At 36.4% G+C, this 21,255-nt stretch overlaps 2 protein-coding genes across 4 annotated transcripts; both read left to right on the forward strand.

Annotated features, from left to right (window-relative positions):
• Positions 1-20,109, forward strand: hoxd3a (homeobox D3a). 3 transcript variants are annotated; one of them, XM_051118784.1, is made up of 4 exons: positions 1-476; positions 16,181-16,243; positions 18,626-19,179; positions 19,361-20,109. In XM_051118784.1, exons 3-4 carry the CDS (start codon positions 18,726-18,728, stop codon positions 20,107-20,109), a joined length of 1,203 nt encoding a protein of 400 aa, XP_050974741.1. In that variant the 5' UTR covers positions 1-476; positions 16,181-16,243; positions 18,626-18,725. The 3 variants fall into 3 exon arrangements, with proteins under 3 accessions (XP_050974741.1, XP_050974743.1, XP_050974742.1); XM_051118786.1 differs by lacking the exon at positions 1-476 and adding an exon at positions 3,251-3,354; XM_051118785.1 differs by lacking the exon at positions 1-476 and adding an exon at positions 11,579-11,868.
• On the forward strand, positions 5,975-9,679 carry hoxd4a (homeobox D4a). The gene is made up of 2 exons (XM_051118797.1): positions 5,975-7,650; positions 8,062-9,679. The coding sequence occupies exons 1-2, from the start codon at positions 7,182-7,184 to the stop codon at positions 8,361-8,363; spliced, it is 771 nt and encodes a 256-aa protein (XP_050974754.1). The 5' UTR covers positions 5,975-7,181; the 3' UTR covers positions 8,364-9,679.
• Positions 20,110-21,255: the final 1,146 nt, after the last annotated feature.

Raw genomic sequence — 21,255 nt, forward strand, 5'->3', positions numbered from 1 at the left:
CGGTCATTATGCGCAAAAACTAGAGGCTTTGCGGCAGCCCAGATTCTTTTTTGTTAGAAGACAATTTACAGCTTTGTAATAGATCTTTTTATGAGCCTATTTCGTCTGTCATTGGATGCCACTGGTCATGTGCAAGACACAAACGTCTTCATGACCCCTTTTCATGATTTCCCAAGCGATTTTTCCACTACATTCTGTGGCTAAAGGCTCCAAATCCAAAATACACAGTGTGCTCATATATTTAAATATATATTTTTGCTATGTGCTGTTATCTGTGCTAGAGATCGAGAAGACAAACTCAAGGCTTTGGTAACGTGCATTACCGATTGTGTATGTTGTCAGATGCTATGGGGGCTACAAGAGTTGCATTTCTAAACAGAGCAAGTAATACAGTACTGGACGACTGATTTGAAGCAAGCTTCATAAAATTCTCCAGCAGCGCAAGAGGCAAAACATGGATTACATGGCTTTGTTGGGTAAGTTTTTGTATTTCATTAGATTGGACATGCTGGGCGATATATGCTATCGTCATAGCATAGTAAGAAGCTACATTACCAGCAGGTTTTTGGTTTGCGATAATAATTTAAGATTGTGACAGCAACATAGACAACCTGATAAAAACTCTCAGGGTATTCACTATTTTTGCAGTTAAAATACGAATACAATTTTGAGTAGAGATGAGCTGAGCTTCCTTTTGGATTTTATTAAAGCTAGAGAAGTGCTCCTAAAACAGCTTATTATATTTTAGCACTGTTTTATTATTATTATTATTTTTAATGCTGGCCTAACTTTGCTAAATCTTAATTTCACTCATTTCACAGACGTGTTTGACTCACAGCCTTGAATGTGATATGAATATGAATATAATGATTTTTACCAATACATTCCTAATTCACAATAAGTGATATTATTATTAGCAGTAGTTGTTGTACTAATACTATTGTCGTTCAAAGGAATAAGAGGCAAATCTTCAAAAATTCCAAAAATAAAAACAAAAACTTACGTAAACTTTCTAATCATCAGTTTTTTGACCGATGAATTTCTTGTAATGTTTAATTTTAACGTGAACGTATTTTATTTTGCCAGCTGAGCCTATATTATATATATTTTTCCCATTTGTTCACACGTCAAAGATTTTCATAAACACCTCATTTATCCTAGAGTGAACTGTGGCAAAATAACATGCTAACATGTGTGTGTGTATATATATATATATATATATATATATATATACTGTGCATTAAAACAGACAATTATTCACACCAATCCCAAATGCATATTCAGACGGACGTTAGTATTTATCTAGCTTTAACCGGTGCATGAAAATAGTGATTCTTCGCATTTATGAATAATAAGGAGAAATAGAGGGAAACTGTGGAGGTGCAGTTGTTGTGTGTTTTAATGTATGCCTCCCTTAATGGTGAGAATGGCGCAGTTTTTTGGGAAGGGAGACAGGGTCTGCGGAACAAAGACAGTATTTCAAAGTCAGCTGACAGGCCGCTGCAGAGGTATTTACAACCTCACTGCAATGCGGCAAAAGAGGCGAGAGGAGCCTACAAACGAGTCAACCGAAACCACAGCAATACCCACTTATATACACATTAAATTCACTTACTTCAGAGTGCACGTTATCTGAATTAATTTACTTGTTTTTACTGCAACACAAACTTGAAATGCTAGAAAACAGTTTATTATAATATATTAAACTGGGACTGTACATAAAATTCTCGTAGAATAGTTTGAAATTATTTCCCCCGGTTAATAATCATTCGATGTGCATTGTCGTCAGTTTATGTCTTATAACAGAATTTAAGATGCATTAAAAATCATATTGCATTAAATGTTCTAAAAAAAAAAAAAAAAGTGTACAACTGTGTTTGTGCATAATGTAAGCATAGGTTGTTTTGTGCCTATTGACACATTTTTTAAATAGTGATTTGATATTCAAAGTATGTATGTAAAATAGTTATGTAAATGCTTTTTGTAGTTGTTCAGTGCACTATGTATGTATGAGCAGCTATGCCAAAAAAAAAAAAAAAATGTCTGTTCCATAATAAGGAATGTTTGCCACATACAGAACACCTAGGCAGTGTTTGCTTTGGTCGGCAGGCGGCGCTGTTGTCTAACTCTCTGGGACTTGCTTGCCTGCTATCTGCATCTTTGTCCTCGAGGTCATTTCCTGTAACTGTGATTCGTTGTCGGAGTCATGTGACAAAGCACTCACAGAGTCCTTCTTATTAACTGATAGAAATGCGCATTTTTAGAACCAAAAACAATAATTTCAGGGTCAGTGTGAGCCATTTTTTTTTTCATTATCGGTTATTTTATATTGTATTTTATTATTGATTGTTATTTATTCATTTTCACATGTTCGTTTACAAACAAAGGTTGATTTACGTTTTAATAGTGTCAACTTTACAATCATTACGAGCCAAAATATTAGCAAAAATATCATTCAAAATACCCAAGATATTTAATGGTAATGTGAGTTCGAAAATCCCGAAACACTCACAATAAATGCCTTAAATGCCTAAATATTCCACGCCCGTGAATAATCTGTGAAATATTTTAGATTATCAGTTGGATAATTAATTGTTTTTATATTCATCTAAATGACAAAATTTATCTTACCAATAAATGTTACTATTATATTAATATGCAGTGCACAGAAACTTTCCCAATGGCCATTTTACATAAGTCGACAAATAGTAATATGGCGCAAATGTGTATTTGTGTGTATCACTGGGGATGCATTTTTATAGGCTACTTTAAATGTACAGTTAGAAATTTATGCCCATTAGTTCACACGTCAAAGATTTTCAAAAACACCACATTTATCCTAGAGTTAACTGTGGCGAAATAACATGCTAACTTGCATCGGTTAAGAATTACTACACCGACTAATACTACTTGGATGAAAACTACTACAAATAGTATTTGCCAAAATATATAGCAGACATTAGTCTAGTAGGATACAAGAAATAATCTCTGGTTTTCGACAGTGTAGTTTTTTTCCCTCTGAGTGCAGTGAATGCGAATTGAACCCCGTGTCTTTATTTCCTCCTGAGATCAGAGTAATCGCCATTATTGAATAAGTGCAACTTTCAGGATTATTTATGGCACCCGCGCGCTGTCATGAATGGCTGTGGGGAAGCACGTGATACCATTAAACTTTGTTTTATGGCCAGGGAGTTGACAAGCCAAAATATAATTCACATTGTATATTAGAAAGGTCGTTCAGACGGTTTAGAAAAGATCCCAGTATCGCTGCAGAGGAAAGAGGCTCCACGCTTGTTTTGATCATGGATATACAAAATTGTCGATACGTTTTACGTGAAACGCCTGCTTGTGGAGGTAAGCTTGTCCTCAGATCGTGTCACTGAACTTGTGCGTGGTTGAATTGTGCCATAATGTTTACTGTGGTTTCATATAGTCAGTCTCCAAATCAGCGCTGATTTGTTTCTGTGAACTCCTCTTGTGTTGTTGTGCACAGATTTGAGTGGTTGGATAACTGTGGAGAGAAAAAATAGGTTGTAATGGAGGTGACGTAAATGTTATGCAGTAGTCCGGTTTTGGTGCAGTTGTGGCGCCACGTTCTAAAAGATTGTTTCGGTCGATCTACAGGGCTTAACTTGTATACATTAATTAAGTCATTATTATTATTATTATTATTGTTGTTGTTGTTGTTGTTGTTGTTTTTGTTGAAGTCAAAATGTAATTTTTTGATACAACGAGGGCAAAATTGTATCAGTTGCTTTATTTTGGATTCCAAGTGCGAAATATATTGAGAGTTGTCTTTTGATTACCACATATTTATGAATACGACGAAGCTAATTTAAGTTGAAGTTATTGTTTTTTTATATTTGACCTGCAAATCTTTGTTACCTATTTGCACCTGTTGTGTAGTGCGCTTCATTATGGAAAAAAACAGTGTAGCCTACTGTTTATTTTTAGAGAGAAATTTGGCTAAACGAAAGCATCATTTAGTCGAAACATGCGCTTTCATGACATATTGCTGAACTTTGTAATAAGCAGGGTTTCTGGGTTTTATTGACCAGCTCTCTGGCGCCCCCAAGCAAAAGAAACGGTCATTCTGTCCCTAAACCATCTGTACTTTATATGAATTCTTTTCTTTGAATAAGTGGCTGTTTAGACTGGTCAGAAAGAAAGTATAAAAGAACAAAATACCTGTTCATAAAAGGCTGAATTAAATTGTCTGAATTAACAATAGCTAAGATGTCCAATTTTATGTGCATGTTATATAGGTAAACATAAAATACATAATTTGGTGACTGTTTTATCCAACCATACAATTTCAGATAAATAACGATTGAGGGTTTTGATTTGCTAAAATTTTAAATCAATCCTTAATCAGTCTAAAATATATCTGTGCATTCTATGAAGAGTAATCAAGATATTTTGCAGTAAAGCTTTTGAATAAGACTAGATGTTTCATTCGTTGATAGCCAAACTGTGGCTAATTTTCTTGTGAGTTAAACATATTTTTTAAAAAGAATTAAATCATGAAAATGTCGAGTATTAGAGAATGATCGTCTCACTCGACGATTCTGCATGAAAAAAAATAAATGTCCAAGTTGATTAAAGTCGGCGGTGAAAAAAATAAAAACGGTTCATATCACAGTAACCCTTATGCACATGCGAATTATTATTATTACTTTATTTATTTATTTTTAAATTGCAACAGGAGATATTTTCATTTAAAATCAGAGGTCAAGACAATCTGTGACTGGCTTGTTCCTTTGTTCATTAGTAACTCGGCTTTGACCCGCCTGAACAAGTCGCAAAGCAAGGTGAAACACGGGTCACGCTGTCTAACAAAAAAATAAATAAAATACACGTATTAAAAAGGCACATTGTCTGGCTACGCTTGGTTAATATAAAACACACAGGAATTGACACATACATAAAACGATCTGATATCAAGAATGAATGGCCTGCAGAATTTCGTCAGTATTGTCATATCTTTTAAATCGCTAGCCTTATTGTTCTAAAAAGCTAATCACCCGTAAAAGCACCAGACTGTAACAGTTAAGATACAGCTGATCAAATTAATTAAGCTGTATATGTGAATGGAAATTCATAAGATTTTTTTTTTTTGTAATTTTTTGTAATCATTATTTTATTTGATTAAGGTTTTAAGAAAATAATGGTAAATCCCTATATGGGAAAAGAAATTTAAGTTAACAAGTTTTGTTAATCAAAAATTAAAAGTGGCAAATTTTTTAAACATTGAGAGCTCTTGATTGTTACATTCTTAAATGGATTCAAGGTTTTGGGGTAGCATTGCTTTGGTGACCGGTAGCGACGGGCCACAGGAGCTGGTTATCAGAGGAGGTCATGTATTATCCATGAACTTTCGTCCTTTTCCGCTACCGCTGTCGTCTTGCAAAAAATAATGAAACTTTGTGATGTGTGTTGTAAATGATTCGGCTTGACCTCTCGACCTTTAGCCTTCCTTTATATGCTTCTTCACGGTATCTAAACAGCACACGGTTTTAAGGCCACCTGATCAATTTGACTGCCATCTCACAGTGAGTAGAATTTAGCACAAAGACCTTCAATCCTATACCTGGGTGAATATAATAATATGTTGTGCTGTATAGAGAATGAAAGTTTTTTTTAATTAATTAATTAATTTTATTTTATTTTATTACTGAGATTAGTCACCTTTTATTACATAAATGTAAGCGCAGTGCAAAGGTCTGAGAAACTGAGCTGCGGGCCTCTATTTAAAGATATCTTTTTACCCTGTTAAACAATTGTATTTTCAAAATAGTATTAAAGGCACTAAACCTTTTTTTATCAAATAAAACTTTATTGTAACCCTGGAAATAAATTGCACCTAATGAAACACTTTTTTGAGTTAGAACGTTTGCAATAACGGATTTACTGTATATGGAACTTTAATCTTTTTTTTTTTTTTTTTTTTTTTCATTTTTTTCGAACACGTTTTTTGTTTTTTGTGTCATTTGGGCGAATACATGCCGTCGTCTATATATACCCTGTAGAACCGAATTTGTGTGAAAAAAATGACAGTCACAGATTCGATTCTAGGGGAGTATATGGTCGATGCAAGAACTTCGAACAAAACTTTGTCATATGTTTTTTGCCATCTAATGTACGGGCAATATGTGCAAACTGGTTATATGTGCGTTGGAAAATGACAGCTGGCAACGAAGAACCACTTTCGTACAGTGGAGAATATTAAATGATAAGCATATAATTGCATAATTGCATAATATGATTATATGATTCTGATTACTGGAGCTGTCAAGAAATGCTTTGATCAGTCGAATCAGCATTGCCTCTAGTTAGCACTACATGGTGTTGTGTGCTGCGTTTCTTCCCGTTTTCACTAAAACAAGTCAACATTTTAACCTTCTGTATAGTGTTCAGATCTGAGTTTTACACAGGACAAAGAGCAATAATTAACTTGATCAATATTTTGTATAAATGTTAACAAACCTTGCACATCCATTGCTCCCGGGTCTTACCTTATGAACTGCCAAGTGGCTATTCTCTTTTATGTGGCGTTTGATTATTGATTGGCACGGCGCATTGATGGCGAACCAGGGCGCCCTATACAGCGAGCTGAAAGGATGAGAAGCGCTGGAACGATGAGACTCCAGTAACTTCTGCGTGACCTCTACATGACAAAGACGGTCTCCATCAATTGTCTGCTGGCATTATGTGACTCTTTTTGTGCCTTGGGCCGTTTTTTATCTTTTGTCTTGTTTTGTTTTTACCAGTCAAAATCCCTCGGTTGGGTTTGATTTAGCTTGGTTGAATATTAATTTACCAAATGGGCCACATGCACATTCGTGTGATGCAAATACATGTTTTTTATATGATATAATGAAATGTGTAGTAAGCAGGAATTCTCCCATGTGATGCTGGGTATTGCCAACTGTGTCTCAATACACTAACAGAATTTGTTTGTTTGTTTATTCATTTATTTTCTACGAAGACCGGACATTTAATCAATTTAGGTTTATATTACATTGTTACCGTCCTAATTGAGAGATAATGTGAAGTTTGTGAAATTCACTACTAGGTGTGCACAGCTTCTTCTCGGTTGATGAAGTCCCTCCACCTCGATTGGCCGAGCTGGTCACATGGTAGCCTAACTTTATTCAGTTGACAGCAAGTAGGAGGGCTTTATGGAGGGAGGAAAAAAAGACAACTCGAGAAAAATTAGTATTTCCTACCTTCAGAAATTAATGGCCATGAGTTCGTACATGGTGAACTCCAAGTATGTGGATCCCAAATTTCCTCCTTGTGAGGAATATTCTCAGAACAGCTATATACCTGAACAGAGCCCAGGCTACTACAGTCCGTCGCAGGACACTGATTTCCAGCATCCCGGAATCTATTCACGGTCAAACTACTCTGAACAGCCTTACAGTTGTAACACTGTCCAGGGCTCGTCGGTGCAGCCGCGGGGTCATGTGCAGGATCAAGCCAGCCACCCCAGCCCTTTCCCCGCACAGACAGAGCAGTGTCCTGCGGTCCAGATATCCGGACCGAGGACTTGTGGACAGCAGCAAAACACAAAGAGCCAGAACGGGATACCAGCCAAGCAGCCCGCTGTAGTTTATCCGTGGATGAAGAAAGTGCACGTTACTACGGGTAAGATTAACTCTCTTTGCTGTCTGCTTGTAGGCCAACCCTATTCTGCTGTTTTAGTCACAGTTAAAATCATTCAGTGAAATATTTATGGGTTCCTCTGAAGGGGCCGCCAATTACACCAGCCATAAATTTTTATTGCTTAGGAAATAGGCCGCTAGCTCTGTTGGCCACTATTGCAGTACTGAGAGTCCACTTGGCCCAAAGCTTTGAACTGAATAATTTAGCAGTGATAAACTTTGAATTAAATCCACCGAAACTGAAATTATACCTGTATGGAATCAAATTTAAGCAAGTGTGTATTTTTTTTTTTTTTTTTTTTTTTTTTTAAATTCAAACACAAAGAAGAAATGGTTGTTCCACTGAAATGGCTGGGTTCATTTTTTAACAGAAGTGTGCTTTTGTCTTTCTCAGTGAATCCGGATTACACAGGAGCGGAACCCAAACGTTCTCGGACAGCCTACACGAGACAGCAAGTTCTCGAACTAGAAAAGGAGTTTCATTTTAACAGGTATCTTACAAGACGGCGTCGCATTGAAATCGCGCATACCCTCTGTCTCTCTGAGCGACAGATTAAAATCTGGTTTCAGAACAGAAGAATGAAATGGAAAAAGGATCACAAACTACCTAACACGAAAGGAAGATCGGCGTCAGTTGGAAATCAGCATGCACAACACGCTCAGAAGGACAACCAGACAGAGATCACAACTTTATAAGTGGATATCTCTCCCTCCCTCCAGATGTACAGATGAACTGTATGTAATAGACAATGCTTCGTTTGACATTGCATGGTAGCAAATCATGACATGTTGGGTACAAGTGCCAAAAACTGAGAACCAGAAGCACACACCATGACTAAACGCAGCGTAAAGCTGCTATGCGTAAAAAACCCAAATTCCAATTATTCCAGTATTGTAATCCTTTGTAACTGAGGCAAAGAGGATATGAGGCATCGAATGATTGTTCACATGCCACCACGAGGTACAGTAAAACGTTAGAAAGCTCACGCTATTTTACAAAACTTGCCAAATTTGTTTCAGAGCATGGTTCGATTTAGTGACACTATCCACACCTTTTAAAAAAATCTCTGTACATCACCCGTTTCCTCCTTTAAAGCGTATTATGGCAAGTTTACGCCTATGGCGAGTCAATTTATCTTAACTTAATCATTAAAGAGAACTTAAGTAATGTCCAACATAAAATAAATTGCGAATGTCTTAGCTGTTTTTTTGTTTTTGTTTTTGTTTTTGGTACTAAAGTCGACTGGGTGCAAGTAATAAAAACAAAATAAAATTAGTTAATAATAAGGAAAAATCGTTGCCTGGGAAATTATTTATTTGTAGACTGAAAAGCTGAAGAAATGTCCTTCTGAACCTCGCTTACTGTGCGCGCCTCGTTAATGGTTTACTTTCTAAAAGACTATATTTCAGTCAAGAATTTTTTAACCTGATAATGTAATTTTTAAGAATTTCGTTATAGATGTTTTACATAATAACATTACATGTTATTGCAGCTTTTAAAAATGTCCTATTTAATCGAGAGAAAAAAGTCTCTTTTGGACACGAATATTCCATGCCTTATACTCCACTATAAATCCCGCCCGACATCTTTGTAAACACTATAGCTACAATTGCAGAAGCAGTATTTCTGTCTTCCAGATGTTACCTGAAATTCTTGAAGAGCAGCTTTTTATTTTGCATTTTAGATACACGTTTAGTCCTCAAGATGTTTGAACCTTCTATTTATTAATGTTAAAAGCTTTATGTTCTACGTGAACGTAATTATCCGTTCAATAATTATCAAATGCAGTTTTGAGTTTCTTAAATATATGTATATATTTCTGTATATTGTGCATATTTTCTACAGGCATATTTTGCAGTAATTAAATAAATATTATGCAGAGAGGTTTCACTCAAACTGCGTCATATTGTGTTGAAATTAGAAACTCTTGAGATAGGGAAAACACGTTTTATCAAGCACTTTCATACACATGTTATTTTTGAGAAGGGATTGGTGTTCAGTCTGAAATGGTTTTCCAACAGTGATTAAACTTAGACGCTCTGCTATCATTGTGGTGTCTTTGTCTCCTTAAACAACAACACGAGACATACATGCATACATTCACAGTGAAGCCTTCACGTTGAGAGCATGAAAAGGTATTTTTACAGAAGTTCAACAAAAGCCTTGCGGGCAGGTTCATCCAGAGGACACAGTTTCTGTTGCATTAGACGCTTTTGAGCCGCGAGCACTGACCTCTACACTCCTGACCTGATGGACCTTCAGCCGGTTCTCTCAGACGCTTTTTGCACACAGATGCACCAAAAAAATGTGTGCGTGTGGAGGAGGGGGTGCTTTTTTTAAAGAAAGGACGAAAAACAGGAAAAAAAAACAACAACAACTATAATAATAAAATAAATAAATATTTTGCTCCGTATCAATATTTGCTTGCCTTACACGGTGATTAGTTGCCACGCCGTTTTAACTTTTATTAGCTTCTGCCCGAGTCCTGCACATCAAAATCATGGTTTGGCAGCCCAATGATTGCAATAAATGTAATACAACAAATCATGAATAAACCGCCATGTGTTTTGCTTCATCAAGCAAAATATCATGTCAAAGCATCGATTTTGATATTCATGTATTATTATTATAAAAAAAAAAAGTTTTCTCCGCCTTTCAGAGAGAATTATGAGCAGTAATTACTATGGTTGTTGCTAAATAATATAATATGGTATAAAAATATAGTACAATATAGTTTTGATCTCTTTCTTGCTTTGTTCTCAGTATGCCAAAAACCGTTGTCCATCATCACTGAAAATGTGTGTGTGTGTGTGTGTGTGTGTGTGTGTGTGTGTGTGTGTGTGTGTACTGACTGAATCATATTTTGGGTGACAAATATGCACCCAGAAGTGAGGTTAGCATGACAAAATCTCTCAAAACCTCCTTTTGGAGGCGTCCCCATTTGTAAAAACAGTAGGCCTATGAAAATAGTAAACAGAAGCGTTATAAACTGTACAAATGCATAAAGTTTTCTGTTACGGGATATGTTACAATATCTAAAACTAGCTGTATAAAAACATGTCCCTTTTTAGCTAAGTAAGCTTGTGTGAGAGAGAATATAATACTAATACTAATACTATTATATAATACTATTACTACTACGACTACTACTACTCATAATAATATTAATAGTAATAATAATGAGTAATGAGAATATGAGTAAATTTCTGTAAATGTATGTATGTGTGTGTAATTTCATGTTACCGTTGCTTTGGCAATGTACAATTTTTTCATTTCAATAAAAGCCACTTCTATCACAATGAGAGAGAGAGAGAGAGAGAGAGAGAGAGAGAGAGAGAGAGAGAGAGATTATAAGAACAGCAATACACACCTCCAGGGAGGACAAATGTAAAGTTTATTTCAGGGGAAGCATCTACAAACATCTACCTGACAAACATGCATGTGGAGTAGTTCTAATTACATTGCTGAAAAGGGCATTTAGGGATTTATATATTGCATATGCATGGTCAGTTGTTCCCATACTACACAGAGGTCTCCAATGTGTGTGTGTATTGTATTATCTATCTATCTATCTATCTATCTATCTATCTATCTATCTATCTATCTATCTATATATATATATATATATAGTGTGTGTGTGTGTGTGTGTGTTTGTCAAACTGCATATATAAACATTCCAAATATCTATGTTTTGTTTAATAAGCCTTGTGCCTGGTGAAAACACGCCACGCAGGGGATCTCTCCATTGTCTTTGCTTTCAGTAAGGCATTCTGAGTATTGACCTGGATGTCTGAACAGAATAAATGAGAGCCATACGCAGTTCCATTTGCAATGACACTGCACCGACTACTACCGCCGCTCTCACAATGCTTCTCAAACGGCCATTTTTGATTTCCAGCTGTTCGTTGAAAATGTCTTCGCCCATCGAGACTACCCGTTAAGATAAATCAAACTGCGCTGTCGACATCCCAAGATAGAATTCGGTATATGGTTCCGTTCTATATCTTTTTTGTTTGACCACGTGATTGTCTAAATAATTAATGCAGCACGTCCCCTAGAAACACGGCATCGTCATTAATCGCGAGGACTCTATCAGACTTGAAAACTGAAGAGATCCAAGAAAATAATATCCAAACGGTCTTGTATCTCACACCACCGCAACCTGCACATTCGTACAGCTTTTCAGCCAATGGAGCATCGGTAGGTAAACATTTAAGATTGATATTTGCAGTGAGACAGCGAATAAACATATCTGTCAGAATTTTGATAAATAGTGTCCTTTGATTCGGTCTGCTCCGCGGACAGACTGAAGCAACTTCAGGCTCATTGTGATCTTTTTGCTTAAATAGCTTCCGCTCCCAATCTAAACCTATATCAATAAAAATAAAAACTGTTAAGCAACGCTACTTTTGCTCTCTAAAGCATTAAAGACAGACTTTTACAGTAATTATTTTCTCATGTAATGCAATGTTGTATTGATGCATTTGTGGATGAAAGATGTTACGTCCAGTGCGATACTGTTTACTGTTTAGCCGCCAGGGCTTTAACGAAGGCCTCTTTGTGATTTATAATCCGTCAGAGATGCTGTTCTTTCCCGATTTAGTGGTGACTATTTGTGGAGACTTATGTGTTTGGTTAGATAAAAAGAACACAGGCTAGAATTCATTGTAGAGGTCTATCTGGAAAATTATCACATAGTTGTTGACGTAAAATATTGCATAAATAATGGATTTTGGATCCTAACAGTTACAAAAACAACACAAACAAAAAAAGTAAATAATAATAAAAATAATAATAAAAATAAAAATACAATAAAAAATGGCATCGATCCAAAAACAATACATTTCATTGATGTCAAAAACTCCACAATACCCACTCGTTTAGTAATGGAGCGTTATGATCGTAGATCTATCCATAAAGTGTTTCGAACTGCTGGAGAGGGATGACGGTGATCTGCATCGTTGTAAATCATGCTCAGTAATTCCTGAAAGGGTGAGAGGCTGTTGGGGGCCGGGCGTGGACTGTAAATCTTTCACTTTTATTAGCCCGTGAACATATGCTGCAAGGGGAGACGACTCGCATCCTCTCCTCAGGACAATCCTGTGCTCGGCCGCGTTCCCAACAGTTTCATCTCCATCTTACCATCCAGCTAAATATCCATTCAAGCATTCTGATTGAGATTGCATATAACAAAATCGTCTTGCAATTACCCTTTCAAATTCTGTCTTATGGTTAAAAAGTGAAGGGTGGCAGGATTTTAATATATTTTTAGTACAGAATGTATTTGAATGCACAACTTGTAAAAATCTAAACACTGAAAGTACCTACTTTTACATTTCATGCTCACAAATGGATAAATACACACTCCCGCTTTTTGAGAAGAACATTAAAGAATTTGGGATGATTTTGATGAATCTCTTTGGTTGAAGAGGTCATACATTGCTGTCATTGCCTAAACCATAATAGTCAAACAATATTTCAGTGGTTTCATGCAGCCTATAATAAACGGATTTCTGTTCAAAAAAGCGAGCAAAAAGCAACAACTATATATCTGATCTTCATCTTAAATAAAACTAAACATTCGTAATGCTGTTGCTTTCAACAATCGCCTGATCCTCAGGCCTATTACACTGCGTTAAATTTACAAATAAAAGAAAATAAATTACAAAAAAGAGAGAGAAGATATTTAATAAGACACTGGGGGTGTGAAGAAAATCAAGTCAAATGTTTCACGGATTATCCAATTATTTGACTTTCAAATACAACGTAGTGCGAAAACTAATATATATTTTTGTGCTTCGCCTGAACGTTTGTTTTTATTGTTATTTTATTATGCCTAGGTTTCAAAGCCACAAAAAATAGCAATGTAGCTTTTGTCTTAATGATACACTCCGATACAGTGGCTGAGAAAGGAGCGAGTTCTTGTGCAAAATGATTGTACAATGATGTGAGGCTGGAGGGAATGTTAGTGCTCTTGCTTTTAAAATGTATTTGTGAGGTGAAGCTGGTTGGAGTAGCAGTCTCAATCAGGACAATCTGCGATCCGGATCACGTGAACAAATATGCTTGTATTTTAAGGCAGCGCCTTTATTTGTCATGATAAGGTTTCCGAAATATACTAATGTCGACTCATTCGGTGAGCCTGCCTCTGTAAAACGTTCACCTTTTTCAAATGGGAAGTTGATTGCTAGTAATATTTCGTTTTGGAATAAGAAGACCTTCTTGGCTTTTTATTGGTAGCTGAGTGAGTGGCTCCCATTCTTTCGGGAATACTGTCTGCATTGGTATATGGAAATGCCTGGAAAAGCGCGAGATCAGTTTTAAGACAGTACTGTCTATAGACAAAGGGTGAAGGATATATCCGAGCAGCCGAACTGAGAGATATTGAGACTAAGAAGCACGGCTATAATAAATTGACATCACAGGTAAGCAATTGCATGGCAAAACGTAACCTTTAAGCGTGGGTTTACATTAGGCCGGCGTAAAAATATGATTTATTCCATTCAAAGCAGCTGATCTTTATTAATGTCGTCGCCTACCAACTAAGCAAGTAAGATTTGAAGACAAAAACTGAGACTTCTTTACAGATTTGCGCAACCTTGACTATTTTCGATGGTTGGTCTGTAACGTGATTTGAGTCATAGAATTTTAAAGTTTTATTTTAGCTCTTTTATTTGACATATTCTAGTAGCTTTCTGAGTTGGCCATGCACAGTATAAAACATCTGTGTCATACAATGTGAGATCGTTAATCACTTTAATTTGTGTTATAGTCAATGCGACGTTAGACATGACATATGTGGGTTAGGGTAGGCTATTCTTTTAAACATACATCTTTCCATAAATTCAAATCATTTTAGTCTCTCCGATTTCGATTTGGTCCAAATTACTGGGATTGTAGCATTCAAGAGTCTACATCACATGCATCCAAGTTCTGAATGGAAACCATATTTCGCATGCAATAAAAAAGTCTAAATTAATTTAATATGTAAGAATAAATTAAGATATGAAGTAGATTTTTTTTTTTCATAAGAAGCAAAAGCATACTATGCAATGGCAATCTAGATGTTTGAAATCTGACATAATATTGTGGATTATAAGTAGATTTTAAGAATTAATATGATTTCTAAAGTATTCCCGTAAAGATTTACATCTTCTTTTTCTCTGTTTTAAGCCCGTTTTGCAATTGAGCTCTGCTTACAGAATGACATAAAAATCAAATAACAGGTTTTTGGTCATACGTTTTGAATTATTTATAATTAATAATTCCTACATATTTCACAAAGCATTAAGTAATTTAATTGCATTCTTGTGCATTGTGCAATATCTGGTAAATAGGTTGAGGCTCAAACCCAAATGTTGTTGTTTTCGATTTTTCAGACTACATTATTTTGATACAATGCGGGATTTTTTTTTTTTTTTTTTTTTTTTTTTTTTTTTTAGTAACTAACCTGACATTTTGTGTGCACATTATTCCGAATATAGAATTTAAAATACAAGGCCCTAAAGTTATAGCAATATAAACGAAATCTACAAAAGAGACAGACTTAAGCATGCAAACCAGAAACAGATACACACACACACATATATATATATATATATATATATATATATATATATATATATATATATATATATTTACAGACCGACTTTCAGAGTCCATTATTTTTACAGCCCATTGTTCTATTATGAGTACCAAACTTACCGTGGGAGTGCGTGGGCGAAAACACTGTTGCCTAATAAAGGCAGACCATGTTCGGCTGAACTGTTCGCTACATTTATCCCATTAAGACTTTGAACATGACACACAAGTTTAAAACACAAGCTACGTACATTCTCTCGTTACCGGTACTTTTTTGCCAGCGTTGCGGTCCATCAACAAACAACAATAATATGTATACTATTATTAATCCCATAGCCTTTTTCAAAGGTGTTGTCCTCGTCTCATGTTTTCGAAAGGATTTTCAGAGAGGAACAGAACAGGTCATCCGTCTGGTAGGATGAGGATTAAAATCTCGTCTTCAGGCTCTCTTGGTTTTAAAATCACCGGTGAAAAAGTTGTGTGGTGTGGATTGCATTGTGACTTGAGTCCCTTCCGTCCGTTGTTCATTAATCAGTGAGTTATTGGAGAGGAAGCCAAAGGTCACCCAAAAGGCTTATGAGTGCTAAATATTTTGGCCAGCATCTCTTTGTGTAAAACCGCTTATGTCAGTTTTTTTTCCTCTCTCAGCTGCAGCTTTTACTGCTCCTTAAACCAGTCCAATCTTCAAGGGGCGAAATTAATTCGTTCATTAAAAAATGGGACATCATGTAGAAATGTTATAAATTTGGGGTTCTAAGAACTATCAACACTGATGGCCGTGAATGTGAATTCCGTGATTTTGCAATCGAAATCTTAAGGTGCTGGCCATATAAGTATGCGGAGGTAACTTACATGATCCTGGGTAAAACGTGAAACTGGAAGAAAAATCCGATGAACAAATGAGATTAAAACATTTTTTATTATTCTTCAGGTCGCCGTCTAAATTATGAAGATCGCTTGAGGAGAAATAGAGAAGAGAAAACCACAGACTGCGGTAAGAGATGTCTTAAAATTTTAGTTAGCACTGAAACTAAACAATAGTAGCTTTATAGCCTGCGGTGTAATGTTCTGTGACTCTTATTTCATAGCTTACAGCACAGCCAATAACAACATATAGGCCAAAAAAGAAGTACATGGTTTTTGTATAAATACAAAATTATTTTGATGCTCTGGGCTTAGACAACAAATTAATGTAAACAACAATTATTTACCTGCTTTTACCAATGCATTTTAAGGTACACAGTACGTTGTATACAATAAACGAAACATTTACACTTAAGGCAAAGTATAAAATGCAAAAACATTATATCGTATATACATATAATAAATAAATGAAATTTAAAAAAAAAAGAAAGAAAAACAAGCAAGCAAAAACAAAAACAAATATTTCCATCCGTACTTTCTTCTTAATTTAGAGTACATCCTTTACTAAAATCCACAGCTATCCGCGCAATTGGGCAAAAGTGTGTTCCATTACAAGCAGTTAAAGAACGTTCAAGACAACAGTGTGTGAATTACAGCAGTAGCCGGATTTATACTGGCGGGCTGTAGGCTCTGGCTTTAGCGGGACATTCTTGCCCCCAGCCATCCTCCTACGCTTGGAGTTTTACCCCTCTGACGGTACCAAGTCTTGAGGAGTGCTTTTCTTTTCACCCCTCTGTGAGGCATTTACGGCTGTAGTATGGTCAGTCATAAATTTTGTTGGGCTCCACAATGACAGGTGCATTGATATGTATCGTGCGGAGCTTCAGGCCGTCTAATAACTACTGTATTGAGCACGAGCTACAGCCACTTGGGTGAAAGCCTATCTTTAGAATAAAACTAGGAAGAAGACAATAGTAAAATAAATAAATAAATAAAATATTACAGATTAGGATCTCAGTTTGTTGCTAGCAGACTTTGCTACCAGCATTTGCTACGAACCAAATCTTATTCGCATACTTGAGTGATCCACCTTTTCTTACAACTCACATCGGCCTTTGGTGGGAAACAAGCCTAACTCCGAACCCACCACGCCATAATAGTGCAGTTTAAATAGCAACAGAATGTCCCAAAGGCTACCGAACAAACTAACAAAATTATACACTAATTATATGGTGCGACATTAGAGAAAGGACAAAATAGACTTGATGTGTTTGGTTCATTTGTGTCCCTATAATTTATATCTCGAATTTTGATTTATTTTCATATAAAGATTACATTTTCGTATAATATTCAAAAAAAAAAAAAAAAAAAAAAATGCAAGTAATTGAGTGCATGGAGCCCTTCCACCAGTTATATCAAACTTCACTTGATTATTTTCATTATTTCATTATATGTAAACCGATAAAACTATGCCATGACGGGAATATGGACGTAATCTCAAACTACGTTAAAGATGCACTATTCCAGGATGGCTGATCATATTTTTTAATGTCATTACTAGGAGATTTATTCACATACACACTCACACACACTTCTTTATTTATATGTTTTGTATATTGAACATTTGAAAAAAAAAAAAAAATCGTAGTGAGCAAAGAGTTGGAAAAGAATGGGACATTGTTTGAAGAGAAATGCTGATTCTCATTCTGCTGCCATATAGTTTCACTCAATGGGGTACTTTTAGCACAAGTTAAACTTTAACCGCCTTGTTGCATTCATGCCTAAGTTCTGAAAGTGAAAAGCTGAAGGGGTTTGGCTTCAAAAAAAAAAAAAAAAAAAAAAAGAAAAAAGAAAAAAGAAAAGAAAAAAAGAAAAAAAAGAAGGATGAGAAAAAGACCATAGGTGAAAGATGGTAGATCACATCAGATAATCTATTACTGTATACATGTGGAATAGTGATGTTTTTATGTGTTTTAACTATTCTAAATATATATATATATATATTTAAGTAAAATTGTGCAATCTGCCTTTTTAACCTGATTTAAAAGGCAGGACATTATATGTTCTGTAGAGCAAGACATTTTGACTGAAGGAACTTAAACAAGATGACCAAAGAAAAACTAAAGTTGAATACATCAGCTAAGGGAGCAACATACAAGGAATACAACTATTTATCACTACATAACTTTAGCATGAAGTGCATTAAGAAACAACATCAATGGGTAAAAGAAAATTTCACAAAGTTAAGAGAAGGAAGGGAATACAGTGTGACATCTGACACCAGAAACTACAGAGTTGGGAGAAATCTATTTCCATCTCATATTTAAATACTGAAAATGCTATGGGTTGTTTTAATTTGCATTTGGATTTGTTTGGATAGCCTACATGAGGTTTAGACCCAGAAGGCATACTTCTTTATATGCAAATATGGTGGTTTTTAGTGAGTGCCACAGCATATCACTGTTGTATCTCACATCTATGCTTTTTTTTTTTTTTTTTTTTTCCTTAACAGGTCAAAGGACAGAAAATCTGTGGGAAGCTCCAATCACGTGATTGAGAAGTCCATGCAATTGGACAGGGGTTCACAGGCTCTCTTAGTTTGAACCTTCGCAATGCAGAAAGCCACTTATTATGACAATGCTGGACTTTTCGGAGGATATTCATACCCTAAATCTGACTCCTATACATACGGTCCTACACATCAGGGCTTCTCATCCTCCAGCATAGAGAATGACTATCAAAACCCAATCTGTCCCATTCAAACCACGTCAGTCCGGCCACCAGCACATAAAAATGGAGACATCAATGGCAGTTGTATGCGACCAAGTGCCAGCCAGGGCAACAGCCAACCAGAGAGTATCAGTGAGCAACAGCAGCAGCAGCAGCAGGCTGCTCCTTTAGCGGCCAGCTCACCCAGCCCTAACAGCAACTCGACACAAAAAAAGAAATCGCCCAGCACCACTGGTTCCAGTACTGCCACCCCAGTCATCACCAAGCAAATTTTCCCATGGATGAAAGAGACCCGCCAAAACGCAAAGCAGAAAAGCACCAACTGCCCAGCTGCAGGTATGGGCTGTGTGTGTGTGGCAGGAGAGAATGTAAGACTTCAGTAAGATTGAAGACAGCTCCTATGATTATGACCTAGTTTCTTGTGTTTACAGTAGGCTGTCTCTCTTTGGCCTTTAAGTGATGTAATAGGCTGTGTGTAACAATTAATCCATTGTACACTTCTTCTCTCTGTGTTCAGGAGAAACCTGCGATGACAAGAGTCCACCTGGCCCTGCCTCGAAACGAGTGCGCACTGCCTACACCAGCGCCCAGCTAGTTGAACTGGAGAAGGAGTTTCATTTTAATCGCTACCTGTGTCGCCCCAGAAGAGTGGAAATGGCTAATCTGCTCAACCTCACCGAGCGCCAAATAAAGATCTGGTTTCAAAACAGGAGGATGAAGTACAAAAAAGATCAGAAATCTAAAGGCATAATGCACTCTCCCTTAGGACACTCTCCGGACAGAAGCCCGCCGTTAAGTGGCTCGAATCACATTGGATATTCTGGTCAGCTTCCAAACGTAAACAGCCTAAACTACGATGCGCCGTCTCCTCCGTCATTCGCCAAACCGCAACAGAATATGTACGGCTTGGCAGCCTACACGGCGCCATTGGGCGGCTGCATACCGCAACAGAAAAGATACCCGGGAACAGAGTACGACCACCACAGCATGCAGGGGAACGGTAGCTTTGCTAATGCTAATTTACAAAGTAGCCCTGTTTACGTCGGGGGAAACTTCGTTGATTCAATGCCAGCTTCGGGCCCTATGTTCAACCTCGGTCATCTTCCCCACCCCTCATCCGCTAGCGTGGACTACAGCTGTGCCGCTCAGATTCCGGGTAACCACCACCACGGACCGTGTGACCCCCACCCCACGTACACAGACCTCAGCTCTCACCACGCGTCTCAGGGAAGGCTGCAGGATGCACCCAAACTCACGCATCTGTAAGGATCCCATCAGTGTGCTTAAGCGAAACGTCGCTTTTTTATTACCTCACTAGTTAAACTAATTTATAAAACTACACTCCGAGAGAAACATAACGTATTATCCTGTATTATTATGATTGATATTACTATTACTGCTATGATTGTAATTATTTTTAATAATAGCTGTGGTCCATTTCTCTTGACTGTTGAAGATACACACGGTTGTTTGTTGTCGGTTGTTTGGTTCTCGGAAGGACTGTATTGGCCAAATCAAGGCTATTTCCATAACGTATTACTTGAAGGTAAGTTCTGTAGATTTGACAGTATAGGCATCCGTCTTTATAGAAATGGGATTTGTAGAGAAAAAAAGCCCATTGCGTCTTTGTTAAGTCGTCTGTTACTCCTGGGTTCTTCATATTTTATCCATCAAGACGCCGTTATTTATTATTTTCCTCCAAGATTGTACGAAAAACATTTATCTTGACTGAGTATTATATTTATTATTTATCGTTTTTAATGCACATTATTTATCTTCTCATGTATATTATTTATATAACAATTGTAGAATTTATTTTTTAAGCAGAAGCCGTTGACATTTCGTTGAACTGGTGCAAACAAGGTGATAATGTGGGACTGGTGTATTTATTTCTTCATTCAGTAATAAAATATTATGAAAATGAAGAATTAACAAGAATCTCGAAATTGTTATTATTGTTATACGTAGTAACTGGAAATTTGGGAGTCTCTGATTATGGTTAATATCATGTTGCTTAAAAACACCAGCACGTAACGACACATCCTCACGTTCATTATAAATGTTATTTTGTAAGTTGCACTGTCCATGCATAAAATGATGAAATGGTAACGATATGGAAATGTTATATTTTATTGTGTTAAACATTTTGTAAATAAAGTGCTTAAGCTAAACAAATGAAATTGCAAATGCTACATCAATATTAATGCATTTTCATATTTAGAATTTAGGATAATTGTAATTTTTAAATTTTAATATTGCGTGTGGATATGAATGGATTTCCAACATGAATGTTGTCCAATTCATAAGACGGAGACGCCATTTTGGAAACATAAGGATAGTAAACAAAGGAGGCACCTTCGCTCTTACCCCCATCCAGATGCGCGTGAATGTGCGCGCACCCGTAGCACGGCT

This window comes from Labeo rohita, chromosome 9 (assembly GCF_022985175.1).
Source record: "Labeo rohita strain BAU-BD-2019 chromosome 9, IGBB_LRoh.1.0, whole genome shotgun sequence".
Taxonomy (NCBI): domain Eukaryota; kingdom Metazoa; phylum Chordata; class Actinopteri; order Cypriniformes; family Cyprinidae; genus Labeo; species Labeo rohita.

Excerpts from the sequence above, each read along its gene's own strand:
- hoxd4a (XM_051118797.1), top strand. The coding sequence starts at position 7,182 with ATGGAGGGAGGAAAAAAAGACAACTCGAGAAAAATTAGTATTTCCTAC. Across the intron at positions 7,651-8,061 it reads GAAAGTGCACGTTACTACGG|TGAATCCGGATTACACAGGA; the intron begins GTAAGATTAACT and ends TGTCTTTCTCAG.
- hoxd3a (XM_051118784.1), top strand. The coding sequence starts at position 18,726 with ATGCAGAAAGCCACTTATTATGACAATGCTGGACTTTTCGGAGGATAT. Across the intron at positions 19,180-19,360 it reads CACCAACTGCCCAGCTGCAG|GAGAAACCTGCGATGACAAG; the intron begins GTATGGGCTGTG and ends CTCTGTGTTCAG.